We start from the raw sequence: 26,755 nt of genomic DNA on the forward strand, positions 1-26,755 counted from the left end.
ATCCTCCTTGGGCAAATTATTGCACGATTGCTCATTATGGGAGTTCTACAGATGGCAGAACAAGGAGTAATGGTCTCAAGTTGCAGTGCGGGAGGTTTAGATTGGTGGAATCTCCTTCCATAGAGGTTTTTAAGGTCAGGCTTCACAAAGCCCTGGCTGGGATGATTTAGTTGGGGATTGGTCCTGCTTTGAGCAGGGCGTTGGACTAAATGACCTCCTGAGGTCCTTTCCAACCCTGATATTCTATGATTCCACTTTTTCCTCTGATGTGCCTGATACTGATCACTGTCCAAGAGAGGACACTGGACTAGATGGACTTGGCACAGCCCTACTGGCTTTAAAATGTTGGAAATTAGCAGCTACTGTAACAGCCAATGTAGCAAGGGGCACAGCAAAACTGTAAACACTCCCAACTCCAACATCAGTATCACAAAAGGCTCCAGAATCTCTAAAGCTAAGCAAACAGTTTGGCCACTGGATGCGGAACACTGTAAAAAGTTTTAATTGCAATTATTTGAAAAGTTAGAATTCGTTTTTATGGGCCAACCACACGTTAGTTCATTTGCACTGTTTTTTCTCTTCAATTCTATATAGGCTTTTATACAGCACTCATCACGGCAGCGTCTGAGTGCTTGTATTTCATGCTTCAACAGGTAACATGTGAAGCATCAACAGTGCTGGCCAGACCATGTTTGTCTGGAGGGAACTGACTCACACGGCTATTCCATAATAATGTGGCACTCATGGAATAAATCCCCTGGGTAGACACTCTGTTCCGGAATAAAAGTGACACATCTCATCCCTGAACTGTGGAATCACTATTACTTCAATTAGTCACCTGAAACCTACCTCTGCCAATGCACCTCAGTGCTTTTGTGCAACAACCTACCCCACTCCAGTCTTTGGCCTCTGGATCAAGGACTGCCAATCTTATCAAACTTAATTATTTGCATATCAGTAATTCCTACAATGTGCAAAGTGATGTCTTTGAACAGGAAATACACTGTCCCTGTCACAAAGAATTTACAATCAAAGAATACAAGCAGCAGCTTATGAAGGGTAGGGCAGAAGGAGAGGCAATCAAGACATATACAAGGTGGGATTTGCAAAATCACTCACTGTCAGCCAACTGACTTCCACTGAAGTCCATGAAAGTTTTACCAGTGCCTTTGAAAATCTTGACCATAATGTTTATGTATACTGTATTTATCTTGATATACTTAAATTACTATAACCTACTGCCCCTGGACCTGTCCATTCTCAACTGCCTGATATTTTGTAGGCATCAGGGCAGAACTGTATTGTGAGAAGGAGGAAAGGGCACTGTCCTTACAGATCGAACAGTGTTAAGGTCTATGGTGGTTTAATGATGACAGGTGTCCATCTGGGATCATTATGAGCCCACCAAATATTTTTCCACCGTGAGGCAAGTCTGTATTTGAATGTTGGAGCCCCTGGGTGAAAGACTAATGATATTTGTTTTCTGGGGCACCTTTCACCATTAATTCTTTCATTTGTAACAGGAAGGATGCCAAATGCAAGCACTTAGGGCTTTTATTTACTTTCTGGCTTGAGTATCTAGGGGGAAAAAAAAGATGAACCAAGTCTCTGTTTGAACTTTTCAGTCATATGTTCTCTACACTGTGTATGTGTTTTAAGAATGTCGCTTGTTAGCAGGAACGTTTTGTTTATACAATAATAATAAAAACAAAATGGCTACCTTTGTAAGACTTGTAAGTACAATTTTAGCTGCAGACACAGCTTTGAAAATGTCTGATTTTTATGATTCTCAATTACATCAGTGACAAGGCTTCACTTGATGAGACAGAGTCATTCATTTATTCTCTTTTGCAATGGCTTGTCCCTACAGGGTCCAGACTGTGAGCAAGGCCACTAGTTGGCGCCAGCCAAGGACTGGTCTTGTGACACCACGTCAATCTCAGTAGGTGGTAGACAAGACATCCAGTTCTCTACAGCAGGTTGCTGGGTAGCTGTATTTAATAACAACTTGTTAATGAAAGAAGGATCCAAAACACTGACAAAGCCTGAGCATAAAGAACCCTAAAATATTTTCCTTGTGTCCCATTCTTAATGAAAAAGAGAAAGAGCAATAATGATGAGACTGCAAAGGATCCTGTTTACAGGATCTTGTCATAAGAACTGATGAAAATTAAATAAGGCTGGTTTTAGTTGCTACTGCCATCAATTAATGCGGGAACCACTTCCAATCATAATAATTACCACATGTGCACTGTGCTTTACCTCTGGGCCTATTAATTCCACACATAAGAGGATACAGCTATAGACTGCATTAGAACACATTAATGTCACAATAGAAATGCTCTTATTGTAATATTCTGTTACATAAACTGAAATGATTTGGGTGATAGGGAAACAGGAGTCAGCTCTGACCACCAGACAACTTGCTGGTGATCAATCCTCTCTGTGCTCAAAGACAAAAACAGTATTACACCAGAAGAATGACAACAGCTCCCTTAGCTGTCTAGCAGACAAAGCCCTCACAGTCTTGAGAGACAGATGCTGTCTCCTACATAGTTGCAACATTGTTCCGGGTACGTTTTGTATCAATGACTCTCCCTTCTCACTGAGATCTGCCAGATTATCGATTTATGTTCACAGCAGCAGTAAGTGCCACACAGACGTGTTATATAAACTGCTGAGCAACCCTTACATCTAAATATAATGTGATATTTCCCAGTAACTAAGTTGTATTTTAATTTTATTTTATCAATTAACTTGAATTTATAAATGCATATCTGATTTTACAGGTTTAGTATAATCTATGGAAACTATATACATAATAAAAGATTATGATACCCCAAATACCTTTAAAAATTGTTTGTAGCCAGTAGTGGTTTGTAAATAAAAGTAAAATGCAAAGTTAAAAGAAAAGTGCATGCAAAGATGACTATATCCTGTTTATACTTTTGATGGTCAGTACAACAGAATAAGTTTAAAAAAAAAAAATCTGGTCCAGTTCTGGCCAAGATCACATAAATTAGATTATCTACTTTAAGAGTTAAACTTCCCGGTAAACAACAAAACCTTATCTGTGTTGTTCAAATGCATGCTTCTCTCAATTTTGTTCCTTCTACTTTATGCACAAGTTGATCCATAACATGAAGAATATGCTTAACTTGCCATCACACTGAATCACAAGTTAAAACCATTCAGGTATGATAAAACTGAGAACTGGTTGAAAATCATTTCTAACTATAATGCAAAGGAACAAACCTGAATGTAAGGGTTCAAATTATCAAGTTCACTATCTTCAATAAGTTTATATAGTGAGAATGCATGTCAGCAACCTCATACAATATTTAAATGTAAAAAGGACATGAAGTCTTCTTAGCAAAGTCATAAAGAAACTAACAAGAGTAAACAGTTAATGTGTTCTTGCTTCTTCTGAAATTAGGAACAAACCATATTTCGTCAGTGAGGTTTGGCAACGTGAGAAATCCTGTAACCAATTTCATTTCCTGATAAATGAACGGTCCACAGGGGAAAGTCAGCCAGAGGGTTTCGGAACTGTCGAGTGCTCAGACATTACTGAAAGACTCCTTGAAGGAGCCAGACAGTCTATTGCTTATCACTGCTGAGCCAAATAGCACCATGCAAACATTGGAACGGCCAGATTCCATTTAGAACTCTTACTGAAGCACAACATGATAGTACTTCATCAACATGTGGTATCCCCTTAAAAAATGAAACGGCTATAGTACACCTCCTATATTATGCTTTAAGCCACTGAGCTGGAAACACATGATTGAATAAAACACACACTGGTATATGGCTTTTAACTGTCTTTATCGTTTATGTATTTTAAAGCCAAGCCCTAAAAGCAACTTTGTATGTAGAATGAGTTTAGATTTTTATTTTATTTATGTATTTTAACTGGAGAAATATTAGTACAGAAAATAAATAATTCAAGTACGGCTATATTTTGGCAAGAGAGCGACTAGGGAAATTTTTCAAAGGAATTGACCGGCTATGTTGCTTGCAAAGTTGAGCAATCTCTAGCATTTTGGAGTTTCTGGTTTTAATCTAAGTAAACCCTCTCTGAGTGCTTTTCTTTTTTAAAGTTATCATAACTAGTATATGTGATCATTTTACAGCACAACATTAACAGTATATATCACATCTACCTGCAAAGTAACCAGAACTCTTCAACTTGCTAGACAAGCTGTGGTATGTTTTTAGATATGACAGTATATTTAAAAAACATATTTCAAAATGGAGCTAAACTGTTTGTTCATTTTTATATTATTACAAATTGATTCACAACTCAAACATTTTTACAGGAAATTCACGTAGGTTGACATGTAGAGATTTAACTTTTAAAAGTCCAAAGCCTGAGCTTGTAAAAAAAATATTGCCAGTCTGATGACCCCTGAAGGGAAGATAAAAGAAAAAAATAGCCCAAATAATAACTTCAGGCCTTCATTACAAAATACTGGCTAACTTTTCAAGTGGCTTGCAGGCTTAGATTAGCAGTGGAGTCTGTAGCTGATTAGCTGCACCCTCACAAACAGATGTCACAGTAACAGGGAGAAAAAGGCTATAGGTTCTAGAGTTTACAAGAAAGAGCACAATTTCACTGATGAACAACAAAATATTAAAAAAGGAAACCAGGAAAGTCAGAGAAATATTATATGCTCGCTCTTAGCCCAAATGTCAGAACTCATTTTCCCTGCATCTTCTATTGCTGTAGTAACCACAGGAGAAATTCTTCACTTTGAAGGAAAATTTTGCTCATCTGATTCATTTCACACTTTATCATGATATAATCATACACTGATTTGCTGGGATCTAAGGTATATTGTACTTGAGGTCCAAACTGAAGGGATGGTTCTGTGTTTGATAATCCCAGGGTGGATACATTAAAAAAGGAAAGTTCTCCATGTTAAGTATTTACCATTCAAACCCTGGTTTGTAAGCAAGGTACATGAATACCAGAATGCACCTTGGAGAGAGCAGCATGGTTTAATTTTAGAATTCAGAGCTAGGAACTCCAGGAGTCATAATCCCAGTTGACACTGAGTACCTTCTGTGGCCTTAGTCAAGTAACTTAAATCCTCTGTACTTCAGATTCCCCATCTGTAAAATGGGGAAGATACGATTTACCTTACCTGGACACTGGGAGGATTAGTTATGATTGCAAAGCATTCTGAAGATAGAAAGGAGCATCTAAATGCTAAGTATTATTAATACCCTTTGGTTAAAGCAGTTAGTGCTATATACGTTACATATATATGATTTCTCTCCACCCCTGCTCCACAATTCAAGTATTAAGGTATTGAAAATAGGAAGAGTATTTTCTTCTCTCTTCAGCAGCAAACATAGCTCATTGGCTGTGGTATGAGAATGAAAGGCAATATACTACAGGTTATGGTGTATTGTAAACTGGGTGACTTAACTGAAAACCTCTACTGAAGGACAGAAATTTATAAATAGCTTCTGAGGTTACTAGCCAAAGCAAAATGAAGACATTTCAGCACTCTCTCATTGTAAGCATAATGCAATGCAAATGAGATGATTCCTTAGGCAGGTTCTATGGAGTATGTGATTTACCAGCAACTTCAACACTCAGGCACCCAACAGTTAGATTGGGAGAGAAAAGTGGCAATATGGTACTCAAGACTCACCCACAGCTCCCTCAAGCTGAGATTTCCTCATTAGCCATGCTACTAATCCCATCTTTTCCCACCCACTCAACATTACTTTGCTTCCATAACCCCTGCTATTCAGCTCCATTAGAGTGCAGAGCAGCAAAGTGAAATTGGCAACATGTTTGAAGCACTGGGGTCTCCTAAATTCCACTTTGCTGCTCCACTTACATATGCATAAGAAGAAAAACATGTTGGCGTGCTATACGAGATATACCAGTCCTGTGACCCCAAATGCATGGCAAGATGGACAGAGGTGTGGATTTAAAAGTGGGTAAGGTAACTGAGGGAATAGCAAGTGTACATGAGTAGTGACTTTACTGGATAACAATGAAATATTTACTGATGCAAGAGTTATCTGTGAGGGGATAAGGCCAAAGCAGACTGGACACAAATCCAACAAGTGCTCTTCTAATCGGCCTGTTGATCAGGGTGATGGATGCCTGCCTCTACTAAAGAATAAACATGATCGCTGTGCAGCATCCTCAGTCCCTGCTGATATGGGGAGTAAGACTCTGGTCACCTACATCTAGGCAACAGCAATGCAAACTACTATTGCTAAGTTGGCTCCACAGGTGACACACGATTAGAAAAGCAACATGTATATATGTTCATTGTGAAATATTCTGGTAAAATATTGCACCAGTGCCACTATTACAAAATAGTGGTCATAATAAAAATGAACAACATATGCTTAAATAGCATCATTTATCTGAGTATCTCAAAACACTTGACAAAGAATAGGCCTGGATTTATGAAGTAGGCAAGAATTAAACTTGTTTTACAAAGAGGGAAACCAAGGGATTGAAACTCACAGTTTTACAATGAGCCAATAGAAGAGCCAAGCAAAGAACCCAGGAGACCTGAATCCCAGCCCCGCAGTCAAGTCCCCATACCATTTGGGGGCCTGATCTACTCCCACTGGAGACTCCTGTTAACTTTACTAGGAGTTGGAATAGTCCTTGTTTCCTATTATTAAACTAGTAGTAATGGTTCATAACATTTAAAACTACAGGGCAAAATCCTGGCCCCACTGACTTAATTAGGGCCAGTAGTTCAACCATGAATCTTTAAAATGCTAAGGAATAGGAATGCACGTTTTAGGAGGGAAACAGAGCTGAAGTTCTCTGTTTACTCTTGATCTACAAAGAAAAAGTTTTATGGAGTGCTCTTTCCAAGTTGAAGGCATGATTATTATTTTCTGCTGGAAAACATTCTGGCTCGTTTACAGTGAGAATCTAATATTACATGGGAAAGAGTTTAAAGAGCAGAGACTCAAGAGGTTGCTAATGCATATTTTCCTATGCTGATGCTGTAATGATGTTTATATTACTCTTTGATAGGGAGGTGTCAGAAAAGCATTACTGTAGCTTTGACTTTGTGCCAGGAGTACAAGTAAACTAAAATTGCTGTTTCTTACTAGCCCTGGTTAGCAATGCCAATAAGTTGCTTTTTAATTCCTCCCCTCGGCACCCCACCTCCCATTTACTAGGTTTCCCCACCATCACTGCTGGAAGAATCCATAGCAGGCCCTTGAAACAAATTTAAGCGAAAATGCTGTTTTAATTCCTGAAATGACTGACAGCTGCAATATAAAAGCAAACCTAAGTTGTTTGGGTTCTCAAGAGCAGCCACATTTTTGAAATGAGTTTCCTAAAGCCACTTGAGGGTTATTTTTGCACATAAGCCTATAAAAATAATTTAATAAAAATGTATATTATAGAATTTTCATATCCAGAAGACACCTGGGGAGAGGTGGACTGCACATCCCCTTTTCAAACAGTCTTGAAAGTAATGTATAAATATGGTATCTATTACAACATTAACTAACTCTCTTTGGGAGTGCCACACAGAGGTTGTAGATGCCATGGTATACACTACTGCTGCTAGACCTGGCAATCTTTTGACAGATAACTTGACTGTAACTAGGACCTTATGTGCAAAAGAACTTTTCTTATACCACCAAAGTAAGCCAAATCTTGGAATGTGCAACATTTAAAATTCCATATATAGGTTTAGTGGAGCAGTAATTGTATTGGGCATTTTCGTTGCTTTTTAGATTTAAAAATTCTAACACAAAAACAATCTTTTTTATATCAATATGCTTTACAAATGACTCACCACATTAAGCAAACATTTTAAAAGTCTAGAGGTTCAGTAATATGAAGCTTCTCACTTATTGAATGTTTCAAGCTGAACTACATTCCAAACAGTCACACTATACATTTATTTCACTTTCCTTAAAGCTTCCAACTTACATGCATTTTTACAACTTATACTGGAAACATGGCTTGGAAAACAGCTTTGTTAGTAGTTGATCACTAACTCATCCCCCTCATCTACAGTATTTGCACTATATATATTGTATGGACATAGAAATAGGCCATATTTCATCTCTTCAGAGCCTGCTGAAATACATTTTAGACGAAGAAAGTTTCAGCGATGGGTTTTTGAGAGCATCATCGCAACTGAGGTCAACCCATTTTTCAAATGATTGTGGATCTCAAAACTGCTGCTGCTAAGTTATTTCCGTGCACTTAATCATAGAATATCAGGGTTGGAAGGGACCTCGGGAGGTCATCTAGTCCAACCCCCTGCTCAAAGCAGGACCAATCCCCAATTTTTGCCCCAGATCCCTAAATGGCACCCTCAAGGATTGAACTCACAACCCTGGGTTTAGCAGGCCAGTGCTCAAACCTCCCCCCTTACTTGCCATAGCGATGTTGATGTAGTGCTGGAGACTATGTCTATACTTACAGCACCGAGTAGAGCACACACACACACTGCTCGCCTCCCTAGCCAGGGTATAAAGAGCAGTGCCACAGGGAAAGACTCTAGCAGTGGGGAAAAGCTCTGATAGGCAGGGGGCAGTGGAGAAAGGCTCCAGCAGCTCCCTATGGCAGGGAGCGGACATAGCTGTTTCCTGCTGCCTCCCCCTGCCAGAGCCTTTCCCTGCAGCAGAGAAAGGTTCCAGGATTGGGGCGGCAGCAGGATGCTATGTTGCTAAAAACAGCAGTGTAGATGGGGGAGGCACTGACTGTGTGTGTAGAGAGCCTTGTACGGTATATACCTCGAGGTTCTGGCGTGTCTTTGCTCCATTCACCTAAGCAGTGCCTCACCATTTACACTGTTATTTAGACCTGTGCTACGGTGCTGTAGCTGTGTCGTTGCTGCACCCATAGCATAGACAGGCCTGAGGCACTCTCATTCCAAAATAAGAGTGTCCACACATGGAGTTAATCAGGAATAGCTATTCCGGAATAACTCCCCTTAAACTCCCCTTTAGTTAAACTGGTGTAAATCCCTGTGTGGGCTCTTATTTCAATTTAGGCTCTGTCTACACTACAGACCTTACAGCCGCACCGCTGTAAGGTCTCCTGTGCAGCTGCTTTATGCTGACAGACGAATGATCTTCCATTGGCATAATTAGACCACCCCCAACCAGTGGTGGTAGCTATGTCAGTGGAGAGTGTCTCCCGCCGACACAGCGCTATTTGCACCGGTGCTTTTGTCGCTGAAATTTACATCGGTCAGGGGTGGGTTTTTTTTTTGTCCAAGGGACAAAAGTTTTACCGACAGAAGTGCTAGTGTAAACACAGCCTTAGTTTAAGACAATTAGGAACAGGTTGAAACTAAATGGAAATAAGCCACTATTAAATAAGAGCTTCCACACAAGGGTTTTCAACCACTTTAACTAAGGCTATTTAATTAAACCAGTGCAAGTTTGTACGTAGACAAGCCCTTGGGCACCATCCTCAATGGGGCCATCTACTGTCATAAGTCCTGTCACAACGCTTCACATAATTGTTCCTGGAACACCTGACTGTCCCAAAGCATATTTGTTGAGGGACAAGCAGCACATTCTTCTCTGCCAAAAGCCTGTGAGAATATGACCTCTAGGTATGAATGCTTTCAAAAGGAACATGAATTATTATTCACTGCTTCTCAAACAGCTCCAAAGTGAGAAAGTGATATCTCTAGGGGTATGTCTACACTACAAGCACCACAGTGGCAAAGCTGCAGCTTGTCTACTGTAGCATAGGCACTTACTACAGCAACAGAAGGGATTTTTCTGTTGCTGCAGTAAATCTGCTCCCTCGAGAGATGGTGAGCTAAGATGACAGAAGAATTCTTCAGCCGATTTGGCTGTGTCTGCTACAGTGGGGGTTAGGTTGACTCAACTATGTCACACCGGGTATGAGAACCTAAATTTTAGCTGCAGACCAGGCCTTAGTCTCTTTCACTGTGAAACAATGACATTCAGCCCAACGTCTGAGTTGCATTGCTTTGGTCTGTAGACATACACTAGAACTGTGCTTTCATTTTTAGTCATGGTCCATGCTGCCCCAATAAAACCACTACGTATATCAGTTTTTGAAAGCCGCAAAAGCAGTTTGCCAAAAATACATCCTATATTCCTCCTTCCAGTTTGATATTCCTCAGGTTAAGGGTTAACAGCAGCTGTGGGTTAGTAAAGGGAAGTCTGCATTACAGCTGCCTGCATAATGTCAGATCTAAGGATGTATTAGACACAGTCAGTTTCCAGTACTGTCAGATCCTTGACCTTCCAGAGCAGAAAAACATAAATATGGAGAAAAATCTGATAAATTTATTTTAGGAAGTTTTCTGTCTCCCTCACCCAGCACTACGCCCCACAATCCCTAGTCTCCATCATTAATCTGCCATTTTCTCCTTTGCAATGCCATGTGGCATTAATTTACATATTCTTATGCAGTGCCCAGCGTCCATGGCAGCTGGGCACTATTACAACAATTAAAACAAACATAAAACAGTCACAGGCAGAGACAACCCGTTTAAATTAGTAAACCGTATGTCTGCAATAGCTTAATTAAAGGCCTGTGTAAACAAATGTGCCTTGCATTGTGCCCTGAAACTCCTCAAAGTCTTGTTCTGGCACAGCACAGCAGCATGACCTCCAAGCACTGGGGAACTCAGTGGGGAATGCCCTGTTGCAAGGACTCCTACAGTGAAACTCCATGAATCATCAGCAAGAGCAATCCAGCTGATATCAACTGATGTCATGGTTCAGAGAGTGAGGGATGATCTCCCACGTAGTTGCACCCTAGACCATGTAAGGTTTTACAGATTGTAACCAATACCCTCAATTACATAAGAACGGCTATACTGGATCAGACCAAAGGTCCATCTAGCCCAGTGTCCTGTCTTCCGACAGTGGCCAATGCCAGGTGCCCCAGAGGGAATGAACAGAACAGGTAATCATCAAGTGATCCATCTCCTGTTGCTCATTCCGAGCTTTGGGCAAACAGAGGCTAGGGGCACCATCCCTGCCCATTCTGGGTAATAGCCACTGACGGACCTATCCTCCATGAATTTATCTAGTTCTTTTTTGAACCCTGTTGGCCTTCAAAACATCCTCTGGCAAAGAGTTCCCAGGCTGACTGTGCGTTGTGTGAAGAAATTCTTCCTTTGGTTTGTTTTAAACCTGCTGCCTATTAATTTCATGTGGTGAACCCTAGTTCTTGTGTTAGGAGGAGGAGTAAACAACACTTACTTATTTACTCTCTCCACAAAAGTCAAGATTTTATAAACCTCTATCATATTCCCCCTTAGTCGTCTCTTTTCCAAGCTGAAAAGTCCCAGCCTTATTAATCTCTCCTCATACAAAAGCCATTCCGTACCCCTAATAATTTTTGTTTCCCTTTTCAATTCCAATATATCTTTTTTAGAGATTTGACGACCACATCTGCACGCAGTATTCGAGATGTGGGCATACCATGGATTTATATGGAAGCAATATGATATTTTCTGTCTTATCATTATCCCTTTCTTAATGATTCCCAACATTCTGTTTGCTTTTTTGACTGCCACTGCACACTGAGTGGATGTTTTCAGAGAACTATCCACAATGACTCCAAGATCTCTTCCTTGAGTGGTAACAGCTAATTTAGACCCCATCATTTTATATGTATAGTTGGGATTATGTTTTCTAACGTGCATTACTTTGCATTTATCAACATTGAATTTCATCTGCCATTTTGTTGCCAATGTCACTTAGCTTTGAGAGATCCTTGGATCTTGGACCCAAATGCAAATAGGTGGTCAATCCACAGCATGGAGCACTGGTTTAACGTACACATAGTGACCCAATGTACTCAGGACGTGGGTCTTTTCATTTTGCACCAGATATACAATAAACACTGAAGAGCACATTGCAGTAATATAGTTGGAAGCTAGCAATGGCAAGCATAACCGTGGCAGTGTCTGCATTCAAACAGAGGCCCAAGCTGTCTAGCCAGCCTTGATGAAAAAGTGTTCTACAGGCCAAGGCCAGTATCTGAGAATCCCAGTGCAATGGAAGACCGAGGATGACTCACTCTAGTATCGAACTGCAGTTGCCAATATAAGTCAATTATTTGCAAGTTACACCAATGTGGGGGTTGATTTCATACTGCACAAGATTTATGAACCCAGTATTTCTTTGCTGAATGGCACTCCCCTCACTCTTCATGGGCTCAGACAGTACCGGACTATGAGTCTCATAAAGGGGCAAGGAAGTGAACAAAAAATGCCAACGCCCTTCTGATCACCCCAGAGGAGAGAACAGAACCCTTCCAGGCTTCTGAGAAGTCAGGAGCAGAACCAGCAAATTGCCTGCCCTCTGCATTGTAAATTCAGGAGCTTCCTCCCTCCAATTTCTGGGAGGTAAAAGGCACTTTCCTCGAAGGGTATGTCTTCGCTGCAGAGCTAACTTGAGTTATCTACAGTCCAGTTACGCCTCTCAAGTTAGCTTAGCTCAAAGTGAGAGTAGCCACACTGTGAAAACACACTTGAGTTGCTGCAGCCATACTAGCACCACACGCACTTGTGCTAAGATTTCGGAGGGCACATGCTAGGATTTTTAGGACTGCAGTAAGATAAGCTGCTCTACGAATTCTTTCACACTGTATTGTGGGAGAACTTGTCTGTCCTTTCTGAGCGCATGGGGGGACTTGTGGGAAAACACTGGAGAATTAGAGGCAGTTGAGTGATGCTAGCCTGTGTCGATGCTGCAGTGGTTACGTTAGCAGCAGACATGTTGTGCTCACTCTAGCTTAAGTCTATACCCCCTCTCTTGGGCCAGCCAACTTGAGTGAAAAGCACCACTGCACTCAAATTAAGGGTTTTGTGCATGGACAAGAGTCAAGTTAGGGGCAACTCTTGAGCTATAACTCGAGTTAACTTTGCAGTGCAGACAAGCCCTACAATTTAGCGACCAGAAGACGGAGTCCTCCATTGCCACCTTGGCCCAAAACCACGATTTATTTTAATTATAACCACAATTTCATTGTCTGTCTTCTGATGGACTAACTTTTGGGGTTGACAGTACTCCTGAAACCAGCTGGATGGTATGCCAAGGCTGTACTGCAGTTCTGGGACAGCTGTTAGGCAGCACTCAGGAACTATCTTGTCTCCAATTTCCCATTCCCTCCCTACCCCCTGCTATCTGGTGACTAAGGGCTTGCTTCCGATGTAACAAACAGGAGTTGAAGGACCTGGAACTGCTCAGCTAAGAGAGGAGCAAGCCTCAGAGGGTATGTTTACACAGGGTTTCTGGAGTGAACCTCCCAGCCCAGGTCGACAGACTTGGCCTAGCAGGGCTCATGCTAGTGCCCTAAAAATAGCTGTATAGACAGTGCCTTGAAATTGAGGCATGGGTTGGAGCTCGGACTCGGAAGTGACCTGAGCTGGGAGGCTCGCTCCAAAATGCTTTGTTGACATACCCTGAGACGTGCCCTGAACACTCAAACCCTGTTTTTTTGTTCAGTCAGGGTCCAGGGATTGGACGGAGAAAGGTTTTTTCCCTTTTCCATTTTGTTGAGTGAATTTTATTGCTCGTAAAACTAGAACAAGTTCTAATGACTGTTGCATGCTTGACTCATATCAGAGAGGCACAGTATAAGAGCATAACTGCTTCTGTCGAGCACAGGGAGAGATGATAAAGAAACAGAGAAAAAAGAAGCAAATACAAATCAACGCAGTGGGAAAATTCAGGCAGGGCGGAAACCCAACTTAAGCAAGTGCTTGTAAAAATAAAATGATTTTAGTTTAAATGGCTTAGCCAGTGGGGAATTTCTTTCAAAAGCATGAAATGTGGTCTCTCAAGTGTGCTCACTCCATGAACCCAAATGTCAGCTTCCAGTTAATATCTGGCATTCAGAACAAGTTTTCCCACTTATTGTAAAATAGCAGTTATCTGCTGGCTAACTCCCATTGAAAATCCTGAGATAAATCCCAGACTCCAGACACAGTCTCACTTCTCTCACGTTCCTAATCCTCAAACTACAGAGGATTCACTGAAAGGAAGAAAAGACAACTTGTGAATCTAAAAGAGAGAGCGAGACACGAAGACCAATTTTCACCTATCACCATGATCTTTAAATTGCCTTTAATAAGCTTCTGCAATAAAAAAGGGAGCCTGGATTGTGGCCTGCTTGTCTGCAAAGGAGACAGCTCTATCTATGAGCTGTGGTTTCCACCTCAGTCCCAGGCTTATTAGCTTAATTTATCTTCTCTCTCAGGCTGAAAGAGAAATAACCAGTTCTTGATTTCAGCACCTGCCCTTTATCTCTCTGTTTATGCAGGAGTCTTCTAAAAGGCTAATTACTCAGCTTGGACTTTCCCTGACTTACACAGTGTATGGCTAAAAGCACATGATTTAAAGTCATGTTAATTACACTAGGTTTATCTTGAAGAGCAGTGAGGTTGCTTCTTGTAAGGATACTAAGACACAGAGCCTCCAGTTCTTGGCATGTATTTGCCAAATTGATTCAGGGGATGATTTTTCACATATTTACCTAAAAAAGGTCAATTTAATTAGCAATCTGACATTTGCATTTGAGTTACAGGTATGTGTTCCTGTCAGTCACATGCCACTTCCCAGTGTGAAAGTGACGAGGAGTGGCATGGAGTACAGTGAAATGCATAAGCACCACTGTGCAGATCAGGGTCATGGCTGCAAGTGCTTTTTTTTTGGTTTACATTTTTTCGTACTTCAACAATGGCTCCAACAATATGCTCAAAATCTAAGTAAATCTAATTAATCTGAAGTTATTTCTTCCACTAAGCCCACAATAACCGAGTCAAGAATGGAGCTACCAGGATGCGTGTCTGCCTTGAGTCAGTGAGGGAAAGGACGGCTTCAGTCCTCACCCTTCCACCCCAGGGCCTGTTTACTGTTCATCAACCTCACTCAACATCAGGGATTACTGATGTTTGAGCACTCAAGACGAAACTCCCTGTGGACGGAGCTAACCATGGCATGCAGTGCCATACCCAGAGAGTCATTCACGGTATTATAGGATTAAGGCACTCTCCTTTGTCTGGTAGTTGAAGCTCTGAGGTTCTTTTTATGGCGCAGTGCTGCTGCAGAAAAAGAGGGTAGATGCTGAAGCTGCCCTTCAGGCATCTACTCTAGCCTTGGGCTAGGAGTTTCCCAGGTGAAAAAGTCAGGGGCTACAACAGGAAGAGCTATGAGGCGCCATGGACAGAGAGAGAGAGAGAGACAGAGGCACAAAACAGCTTCTTTTGAGGGACAGGGCTGAGGGGCCTGCCCTGAGGTTTCTGCAAGAGACAGTTGCTTGGACTACTGTTTGTTACCACCCACTTGAGAAAATGGGGCTTGTGTACATTTTATAAACAAACACACAGACACACTAAGGAAAACCTTGACTCTGAATCACTGATATCTGCTCCAGACAAAAAACTGACCTGCTCTGATCTGACCTTTGGTCAGCAATGGGGCAACAATACTAAAGTCAGTATTTGGGAGCAAGTGTTGTCTAGTGATCAGAGTAGCAGACTGGCAGTCAGAATGCCTGGCCTCTCTTCCGGCCCTGTCTCTAACTTGGGTGGCTTTTGGAAAAAGGTAATGAATAAACCTCAGATCTTTGTGTACTTCAATTCACTATCTAACAATGAATTTATGTCAAGCAACACTATTAATCTTTTGATTACCTGGAGCTTTATTTATTCATACAAGAATGCTTTTTCTCAAACAATTCCATACATGGAATGGAAATGACTCAAGATGTAGTGTTCATTTTCAGACAGTCTCTGTGGTACCAGAGGAAGTGGAACAAGGAAGATGAAGGAAACTGTAATAAAAACATGTGCTTACATAGACTAATTACATGCACAGCTAGATGGTTCCTGGGATTTTTTTTTTAAATAAGATACAAATCAATAAAATATCAGCAGTCACAACTGGTCATTCATCCTCTGCCATACACTATTATCAGTCGATAGTTTCCTGAAAGTACCACACTAGAAGCGGATCTGGAGGAGGAATCTGATGAAGGACAAAGTAGTGGCTTTATAGACTAGACAGGGGAAGGAGTACAATGCGTAAGGGACAGCATGGAAGAGAGTGCAAAGGTGGTGGTGTAAGATGTAGATGAATGGGTGCTGGAAGGTGGCATTGTCAGCGGAACAGCAGTAGAGAGAAACAATGCAGTAATACAAGATTGGATATTGAGGGAGGGTTGGGCTGTGAAGAGCCTTAAATATAAGGATTACAAAGCATCTATTTGATGTAGTGGAGAAGGGGGAGTGTTTCAAATACAGGAGTTACATCTACCTATCTAGGTACTTATATGGCCCTCATTTCTGTAGTATCACACAATCATTAGTGGATTTTACCCTCATAACACTCCCCTGAGAGGTAGGAAAGTGCTATAATCCCTATTATACAGATGGGGAACTGAAGCTCTGGGTAGATTAAGTGGCTCGCCCAGGATGCTTGTGGCTGAGCAACATTAGGATTACCCAGGCCGTAGGCTTGTTACCACTAGACCATTTTGTTCCTACCCCCAAACCATGGGTCAGGAAAATGATCTTAGCCGTGTTTTGAATGGACTTGAAGGGAGCAATGTGGGTGTCTGGAAGGCCAGAGAGGATGACGACGCAGTAGTAAAAATGGGAAATGAGGAGGGCCTGGTTGAGAATGTTTAGTGTGGTCAAAGAGAAAAGACTCCATCTCTGAGACATTATGAGAAAGCCCCACCTTGGACGTGTTCTAATTTCTCCAAATCGTAGGCACCAAAATTCACTAGCAAAGCAAGAAAATACATTTCACACACACACACACAAAATCCAAACATAAGCTTACAGTCCAAACTAATGAGGTATTTTAAATTAAAACACAAGCATATTACAATCCATAATGCAGTACTGTATGACCTGACCTCAAAAGAAAAAAGACATTTTGACATAATTAATTGGAACATTACATTTGAATTGACTAAGTCTTTGACACCACTTACTCTTAGTCTGTCTTTGGGCAATGCAACAGCTCCTTGTTTGATAATTTCCAGAACTCTCTCCACTGACAGCTGGGCTCCAGCTTGCTCTAACCGTGAGCTGAAAAAGCTGATTACCTGTAATAGAAAGTGATAACATATAAACAAGTGCAAGAAAGAGATAATTTTACCAGTTTACAAATGAAACAATCATTTTCTCTCCCTCTCTTGATCAGAATATCTTTAAACTGTTCTTTTCAAAGCACTCGTAATTACTTACGCCACAATCAAGAAATTTGTTGATTTATGGCAAGTTAATAAAAATTATCAGCATTCTTCAATGGTCAATGTTGGTGGATGATTAATTTAATACAGTTTATTTAGCAATGCAATTCAGTTAATAGATTTACAATTTTTAGTGCCAGCATCAACAGATCTGTTGACATTCTGTTCATATATATTATGTTGCTAATGTGCACACGTAGAAAGTTTCCTAAACAACAGAAATCTGTGCAATACCTGATTTATTTCTTCCACTGTTATATATATACAAGAAAACTTCTGGGTAAAATGTGACTGAAACAGGCTTATAACGAGTCAGTTTCTATTGAAACAAATTCATGGACTACCTAAGGCTTCACAGTGGATGTCACATTGCAAAAACAATTTCAAAACTAGACTGGAGAAAGGATTAGCAAAAGCACTGTTGGGAACAATCTTGCTTTGGCAGTCTAACCTCTAGCATAATACAGACCATAAAATGTTATCCAATTATTCCTGCCTCAGGACCAATAACTTGTGGTTGAAGCAAAGCATCAATTTTAGAAAATGGGATAGATTAATGTTTCCATCACAGTTGGACTCAAGTATTCAGAGATGCCAACTCTCACATTCAAAGTAGTATCTTGGTGCTAACTTGAGATTTTGCTGCTCTTGGAAAACTGGGAAATGAGCACTCTTCCCAGACCCATACACTGAGAACAATCACTGAACAAACTACTGCCCTGGCTCTCTGCCTCTCCAGCTATAAGCTGGCTGAGCCCCAAGGAGTGGGTGATTACTGGGGTTAAAGAAAAATAGAATAAACCCATCAACGTAACTAAACCAGAGGCAGAGTGAGCAGAGAAACGAGGCACCCAGGGAGCACAGGGTTTGGGACTCAGTGTTAATAAAGGTGGAGTGTGGAGGGAAGAGATCCAAAACCCACACAAATCACAGACCATAGACAGGTGGCTGGCAGTATCGCCAATCCCAAGTGTCCAAATATCATGAGTCAGGTCCCTCCAAATCAGGAAATTTTTTTTAGTTTCATGTGTGCACCTCTACATTTTGAGCCTTTAGGGTCCAACTTTTCAAGCTTTTCTCCACAACCACGATGGCCAGAAATGTACTTTTGTTTTCAAAAATGGAAACTGAGATTTGCATGTAATCACATGACTCCCAAGGACTGGGGATTTAAAAAAATCATGAAATAGGGTGCTAAAACTGCGAGAGTTGGCAACACTAGAGTGGAACTTCAGAGGTACCCAAATCACAGTGATTAAAACTAAGCATACATCCAGGTTCCCCACATGTCTACCCTGTTTGTCCCTTCCTATTGCTGCTCCCCCAAAGTTCTGAACTCCTCATGCACCCCACGGGCCATATTTTATTCTCCCTTCTCTGGTCCAGCTTGCCCTGTCAGTCAGGGGTTCAGCCCCATCATTCACCTTCAGGTTCCAGTAGAAGCAGGTGGTCCGGCCCCAGTTCCTGATTTGGAACAACACTGAACAATAATTCAGTCATCCTACATTTCTCTAGCTCCTTTCATCCCCAAAGAACCTAAAGCACTTGACATTAGTTCATCTGGAAGATGGTGGCAACCATGAAGCACAGTACAGTGTACAAGAGGGAAGAGAGGAGAAATTCTGACCAAGGACACAAGATCCTGCCTGCAGTTCTACGAAAAAGGGGGACAATTCAGAACCCAATTCCCAGAGCACAACTGCATGTACTTACTGGGCCTACAGAAATACCACAAGTCTGCATGCACAAGTGAGTAGTTGGATGTCTAATTGACTATCTCCATATGCAAATACCCAAATCAGTGTACATATTCCATATGCAAATACGTCTGTGTACATGTTCCTGTAATGTGGGGATGCAGTCTAGATGGGTGAAACTGTGTGCGTCATTTTAGAAAAGCAGTAATTCCACATTATGCATCTGAAGCTTTACAACTCTAGCACACTGAAGTAACCTTTGTTAATCATCTCCAAGTTTTTTAAAAAAAGCATACTGTATTATAAAATCTCAGCGGAGCTGCCTTTGTTCTGTTGAGTGAGACACACAGCTGGAGCCAGGAACCATTAACCTAATTATGCCTCACAACTGGGCTGCTGTTAGTAAAACAAAGACAGCTGATGGCTTGATTACTTTGGGATTCAAATTAGGCACTCCTTTACCCTGAGCCTGCAAACTCTGCTACCTTTCAGAACAGGTAGATTTGCCAGGCTGCAGAGCAATCTTCTCTGGAAATTGCAAAGTACAAAACAAATTAAATACAAAAATATTATATTACAATCACTGCAGGGATCCTTTTCACAAGAGAATTTAAGCAACGGTTTAAAGGGAAATAATACAGTTAAAAAAGTGGTTTGGATATGTCATTATAAAGTTACAAAAAAGAAAAGGAGTACTTGTGGCACCTTAGAGACTAACCAATTTATTTGAGCATGAGCTTTCGTGAGCTACAGCTCACTTCATCGGATGCATACCGTGGATACTGCAGCAGACTTTATATACACACAGAGATCATGAGACAATACCTCCTCCCACCCCACTGTCCTGCTGGTAATAGCTTATCTAAAGTGATCATCAAGCTGGGCCATTTCCAGCACAAATCCAGGTTTTCTCACCCTCCACCCCCCCACACACAAACTCACTCTCCTGCTGGTAATAGCCCATCCAAAGTGACCACTCTCTTTAAAATGTGTATGATAATCAAGGTGGGCCATTTCCTGCACAAATCCAGGTTCTCTCACCCCGTCACCCCCCTCCAAAAACCACACACACAAACTCACTATCCTGCTGGTAATAGCCCATCCAAAGTGACCACTCTCCCTACAATGTGCATAATAATCAAGGTGGGCCATTTCCAGCACAAATCCAGGTTTTCTCACCCCCCCACCCCCATACACACACAAACTCACTCTCCTGTTGCTGGCAATAGCTCATCCAAACTGACCACATCATGCACATTGTGTAGAGAGTTGTCACTTTGGATGGGCTATTACCAGCAGGAGAGTGAGTTTGTGTGTGTGGGGGGGTGGAGAGTGAGAAAACCTGTATTTGTGCTGGAAATGGCCCAACTTGATGATCACTTTAGATAAGCTATTACCAGCAGGACAGTGGGGTGGGAGGAGGTATTGTTTCATGATCTCTGTGTATATAATGTCTTCTGCAGTTTCCACGGTATGCATCCGATGAAATGAGCTGTAGCTCATGAAAGCTCATGCTCAAATAAATTGGTTAGTCTCTAAGGTGCCACAAGTACTCCTTTTCTTTTTGGGAATACAGACTAACACGGCTGTTACTCTGAAACCTATAAAGTTACAAAATCTTTTAACTTTTAGTCAGTCCCATCAAACCAACAGACACATCTTTTACACCACACATAAATATCTTGTCCTTAAGCAATGTGTTACGCAAAGGACATAAAATTATTATGTTTGAAATGTTCTGTCAAGCAAATAATGCTAACAGCTCACTGGCTAAGATGGGCGTTTAATTAAATAATGGGAAATACCCAAAAATACTGGGAGCATGTGAACACTTGATAAAGTGGATCTATATTTATTTATTTAATCTTGATATGTCTAGCCTAAATACAATACAATGTTTTAATATGTGTATTTGTGGCTTCACTGAACAAAAAAGTTACCTCATGTATCTAACCAAGCTATATAAGATCGCTCCACACAAAACGATTTCTGTTGAAGGAATTGTGGGCAATCCTGGTATTGTGTGCACCATTTTGTGTAAAACAATGAGGAAAAGATACCAATATATGTGTAAGTAATCTTGTATTTCATATAGAGGTAAGTGGGAGGAAGAGCTGCTGCTTTGGTCAATTTTTACTTTTATCTCCAATATTGTGTTTTCAATGTATGTCAAAGCACACAGAGCTTTGGATGGGTATTCTTTGGTGTGGAGTTTAAGACTGAAATCTAAATAAATAGATATATTAAGATAAAAATATACAATTGTTTAAGTGTTAGGACCTTATAGTTATCGATTAGATGGCATAGTTGAGTAATTCCATTTTTAACCCAAATATTAAAATCTCCCAAGTGAACCACTGGGTTTACAAAAAAAGAGATGCACTATATATGGCATAAAGAAAAGGAGTACTTGTGGCACCTTAGAGACTAACCAATTTATTTGAGCATGAGCTTTCGTGAGCTACAGCTCACTTCATCGGATGCATACTGTAGAAACTGCAAAAAGAAAAGGAGTACTTGTGGCACCTTAAAGACTAACCAATTTATTTGAGCATGAGCTTTCGTGAGCTACAGCTGCAGAAGACATTATATACACAGAGACCATGAAACAATACCTCCTTCCACCCCACTCTCCTGCTGGTAATAGCTTATCTAAAGTGATCATCAAGTTGGGCCATTTCCAGCACAAATCCAGGTTTTCTCACCCTCCGCCCCCCACCACACACAAACTCACTCTCCTGCTGGTAATAGCCCATCCAAAGTGACCACTCTCTTTAAAATGTGTATGATAATCAAGGTGGGCCATTTCCAGCACAAATCCAGGTTTTCTCATCCCCCCACCCCCCTCCAAAGAGAGTGAGTTTGTGTGTGTGGTTTTTGGAGGGGGGTGGGGGAGTGAGAAAACCTGGATTTGTGCTGGAAATGGCCCACCTTGATTATCATACACATTTTAAAGAGAGTGGTCACTTTGGATGGGCTATTACCAGCAGGAGAGTGAGTTTGTGTGTGGTGGGGGGCGGAGGGTGAGAAAACCTGGATTTGTGCTGGAAATGGCCCAACTTGATGATCACTTTAGATAAGCTATTACCAGCAGGAGAGTGGGGCGGGAGGAGGTATTGTTTCATGGTCTCTGTGTATATAATGTCTTCTGCAGTTTCCACGGTATGCATCCGATGAAATGAGCTGTAGCTCACGAAAGCTCATGCTCAAATAAATTGGTTAGTCTCTAAGGTGCCACAAGTACTCCTTTTCTTTTTGCGAATACAGACTAACATGGCTGTTACTCTGAAACCTGTATATATGGCATAGTATACAAAGTATTTCAAGCCACATAGCTCAAGTCTGACTTTGATGGCAGCTTCTCAGAGAAATGAAGAGGTATATCATGTGTTGAGGTGAATGGTGAAAAAAACAACAACAGTGGTACGGTATTGTTCAATATTCAACCAGTATGGGCAAAGAAAACCATGGTACCTACAAAACAGCTTGGAGAGAAGAACACCACCTTTCTTCCTCCAAGCCACTTCTCTGCTGTAACACAAGGTAACTGATTTTATACATCTATTCTGCTGTAACACAAGGTAACTGATTTTATACAATTTATTAATCCAAACAAACGTGCAGATGTATTATGGTAAGATGTTGTGGGTGGTAGTTTAGACTGGTTTTTTGTTTGTTTTCAGAAAAAGAAGGAAAAATCAGATACAAATAATTCATTACAGACAGAAAATCATTTTTAGAATTAGGAGTTATTCAATAAAAGCTAAGTACAATAAAAGCCGTTTTATCCAGCACTTCACCAATCGGAAAGCTCTATAAATCATCATTTCTGATCTTCATTGAAATTCCGGTTCATAGTCTGGTTGGCGTGGGGCCGGCAGAGGGTTGGGGCGCAGGAGGCGGTGTGGAGCGTGGGCTCTGGGAGGCAGTGTGGGTGCAGGAGGGGGCTCAGGGCAGTGCGTTGGGGCACAGGAAGGGGTGTGGGGTGCTGAATATGCTGGATAAAACAGCTTTTACTGTATTTTCCAGTGGTCAAGATGCTTAACTAGATCCCACTCCTAAATAACTATATTTAAATAAATCCCAATAATTAACTGAAACCTCAACTCAACCTCTTGCTTACTTAAAAGAAGGCTTGTGAAATTGAAAGTGCTTCAGTTTTATCATAGTTATTTTAAAACCTGAGGGTAAACACACATTTTTTCTACCTTTTGCAAGGAGGGTTTGAGGCCAAAAGAAGAATAGTTTCCATGTATTGAGGACTTTTATATTCCATAGTATCCATTTTGATATCTTGGAAGTGATTGTTCTCTCTAATCATTTGAGCAACTGGTCTGATGGAAACAGTAAGTAACTTCAAAGATGAAAATGGGCAACCCAGGCTAGTCCCTCTGAATTATTTAAAGCCCTACAAATTTAAATATACAAGAATCCTGTCTACAGAAAGAAGATGACCCATGGTAAAAAGTTGTTCCTCCACCCTGGCCCAACCTTTAAAAGGGATTGAATAGAATCATAGAATCATAGAATATCAGGGTTGGAAGGGACCCCTGAAGGTCATCTAGTCCAATCCCCTGCTTGAAGCAGGACCAATCCCCAACTAAATCATCCCAGCCAGGGCTTTGTCAAGCCTGACCTTAAAAACCTCTAAGGAAGGAGATTCTACCACCTCCGTAGGTAATGCATTCCAGTGTTTCACCACCCTCTTAGTGAAAAAGTTTTTCCTAATATCCAATCTAAACCTCCCCCACTGCAACTTGAGACCATTACTCCTCGTTCTGTCATCTGCTACCATTGAGAACAGTCTAGAGCCATCCTCTTTGGAACCCCCTTTCAGGTAGTTGAAAGCAGCTATCAAATCCCCCCTCATTCTTCTCTTCTGCAGGCTAAACAATCCCAGCTCCCTCAGCTTCTCCTCATAAGTCATGTGTTCCAGACCCCTAATCATTTTTGTTGCCCTTCGCTGGACTCTCTCCAATTTATCCACATCCTTCTTGTAGTGTGGGGCCCAAAACTGGACACAGTACTCCAGATGAGGCCTCACCAATGTCGAATAGAGGGGAACGATCACGTCCCTCGATCTGCTCACTATGCCCCTACTTATACATCCCAAAATGCCATTGGCCTTCTTGGCAACAAGGGCACACTGCTGACTCATATCCAGCTTCTCGTCCACTGTCACCCCTAGGTCCTTTTCCGCAGAACTGCTGCCTAGCCATTCGGTCCCTAGTCTGTAGCGGTGCATTGGATTCTTCCATCCTAAGTGCAGGACCCTGCACTTATCCTTATTGAACCTCATCAGATTTCTTTTGGCCCAATCCTCCGATTTGTCTAGGTCCTTCTGTATCCTATCCCTCCCCTCCAGCGTATCTACCACTCCTCCCAGTTTAGTATCATCCGCAAATTTGCTGAGAGTGCAATCCACACCATCCTCCAGATCATTTATGAAGATATTGAACAAAACCGGCCCCAGGACCGACCCTTGGGGCACTCCACTTGATACCGGCTGCCAACTAGACATGGAGCCATTGATCACTACCCGTTGAGCCCGACAATCTAGCCAGCTTTCTACCCACCTTATAGTGCATTCATCCAACCCATACTTCCTTAACTTGCTGACAAGAATACTGTGGGAGACCGTGTCAAAAGCTTTGCTAAAGTCAAGAAACAATACATCCACTGCTTTCCCTTCATCCACAGAACCAGTAATCTCATCATAAAAGGCAATTAGATTAGTCAGGCATGACCTTCCCTTGGTGAATCCATGCTGGCTGTTCCTGATCACTTTCCTCTCATGCAAGTGCTTCAGGATTGATTCTTTGAGGACCTGCTCCATGATTTTTCCAGGGACTGAGGTGAGGCTGACTGGCCTGTAGTTCCCTGGATCCTCCTTCTTCCCTTTTTTAAAGATTGGCACTACATTAGCCTTTTTCCAGTCATCCGGGACTTCCCCCGTTCGCCACGAGTTTTCAAAGATAATGGCCAATGGCTCTGCAATCACAGCCGCCAATTCCTTCAGCACTCTCGGATGCAACTCGTCCGGCCCCATGGACTTGTGCACGTCCAGCTTTTCTAAATAGTCCCTAACCACCTCTATCTCCACAGAGGGCTGGCCATCTCTTCCCCATTTTGTGATGCCCAGCGCATCAGTCTGGGAGCTGACCTTGTTAGTGAAGACAGAGGCAAAAAAAGCATTGAGTACATTAGCTTTTTCCACATCCTCTGTCACTAGGTTGCCTCCCTCATTCAGTAAGGGGCCCACATTTTCCTTGGCTTTCTTCTTGTTGCCAGCATACCTGAAGAAACCCTTCTTGTTACTCTTGACATCTCTTGCTAGCTGCAGCTCCAGGTGCGATTTGGCCCTCCTGATATCATTCCTACATGCCCAAGCAATATTTTTATACTCTTCCCTGGTCATATGTCCAACCTTCCACTTCTTGTAAGCTTCTTTTTTATGTTTAAGATCCGCTAGAATTTCACCATTAAGCCAAGCTGGTCGCCTGCCATATTTACTATTCTTTCGACTCATCGAAATAATCTTTCTATTCTTTCGACTCATCGAATAATCTTTGGTGATCAGTGTAGTCAGGGCCAAACGGCTTCCCTCCCCTATTACAGAAAGCACTTTTCTGTAATGGGTATTCAAAGCAGTTTGGCCTGGTTGACAATAGTGCCTAAACAATTTTTGTCCCACTTTGTCAATTTCCCAGTAGAGATGCACCTTTAGTTCCTCTTTTCATATCACACAACTAGATTGCAAGGATAATTTATGATAAAGGTGTTTTGGTGTTTTTTAAGAAATGGCAGAGAATCCAAAATGTCTATCATTTTGCCTGTCTGCTGAAGCCATTTGACATTTTGAAATAAAGAAATATTTATAAAATGCGTATTAAAAACCAAAGCTTCTAAAAACATATCCACTCATCTGCATTTCCTCAGCTTGGATTCTATTTCAGGTTAAGCTGAAGTGCTGCAGAGCCTGTGAGCCTTTGCAGTGCAGACCCACTGTCTGTCTAACTAGCAATCTCACAACTCAACTTTCTTTCAGAGATAAAAACAACAGCAGGATTCATTGCTGCCATCTCAGCCCACAATTTTCAAGGTTAACTCTGTGAAAGAGGAAAATAGCCTGCAATAAATACAAAAATCTTGACTTTTTTAAAATGGTGAAAACAGAAAGGCACTTTTATATTCCGAGGTTTGATATTTTAGATTTGCAGCATGGGTCATCACACACTGAGTAACATGCCAAACCCTCAAGCAAATCAAAAGAAGAAGGGGACAAAACAAACATCTCATGAGAACAGACAGTAAGGATCAGCACCTCACCTAAGCAGATCCCTTAGGAAGACATAGATCAATACATAAAAGTAACACATGGCTAGAGTATGGTGACTGCTGTTGGCCCCTACTGGCCTGCAGCACAGGTGAAACAGACCCTCTGTCTCTTTAGCCCTAACAACAGTGGCCTCAGGCATCAGCAATGAGAACTGTGCAAAAGGTTCAACATCAAACCCAAAGTAACAGTAAACACACCTGGCGGGACCTTAAAGCTCAGAGTAGGTTCACTAAATAATCTGAGAACCTTCTGTGGAACTCTGGGACCATTTTCAAGTGACCCTTTCACGGAAAATTATTAAATATTGTAAGAATGCTACAGTACTGGGTAAGTTTTACAAATCAAAACCAGGCAAATTATCATGAAAAATCTTTCATTGGGAATATTTCAACAGACTCTTGTAATCAGCAAGGCTGCAATTTTTCCAGCATACATTTTCAGAAAGTGGAAATGTAGTAAAAAAAACCTAACTGAACAAAAGAAACCCCA

At 41.4% G+C, this 26,755-nt stretch overlaps 1 protein-coding gene across 4 annotated transcripts in view; it reads right to left on the bottom strand.

Moving 5' to 3' along the window:
• Positions 1 to 26,755, bottom strand: part of DYM (dymeclin) — a 389,895-nt gene that overhangs the window by 25,118 nt on the left and 338,022 nt on the right. For all 4 annotated transcript variants that reach the window (XM_073343514.2, XM_073343512.2, XM_073343513.2 and 1 more), the window contains one exon: positions 16,970 to 17,083. In XM_073343514.2, coding sequence (XP_073199615.1) covers positions 16,970 to 17,083 — 114 coding nt within the window. The remainder of the gene's footprint in view (positions 1 to 16,969; positions 17,084 to 26,755) is intronic.

This window comes from Lepidochelys kempii, chromosome 5 (genome assembly GCF_965140285.1).
Source record: "Lepidochelys kempii isolate rLepKem1 chromosome 5, rLepKem1.hap1, whole genome shotgun sequence".
Taxonomy (NCBI): domain Eukaryota; kingdom Metazoa; phylum Chordata; order Testudines; family Cheloniidae; genus Lepidochelys; species Lepidochelys kempii.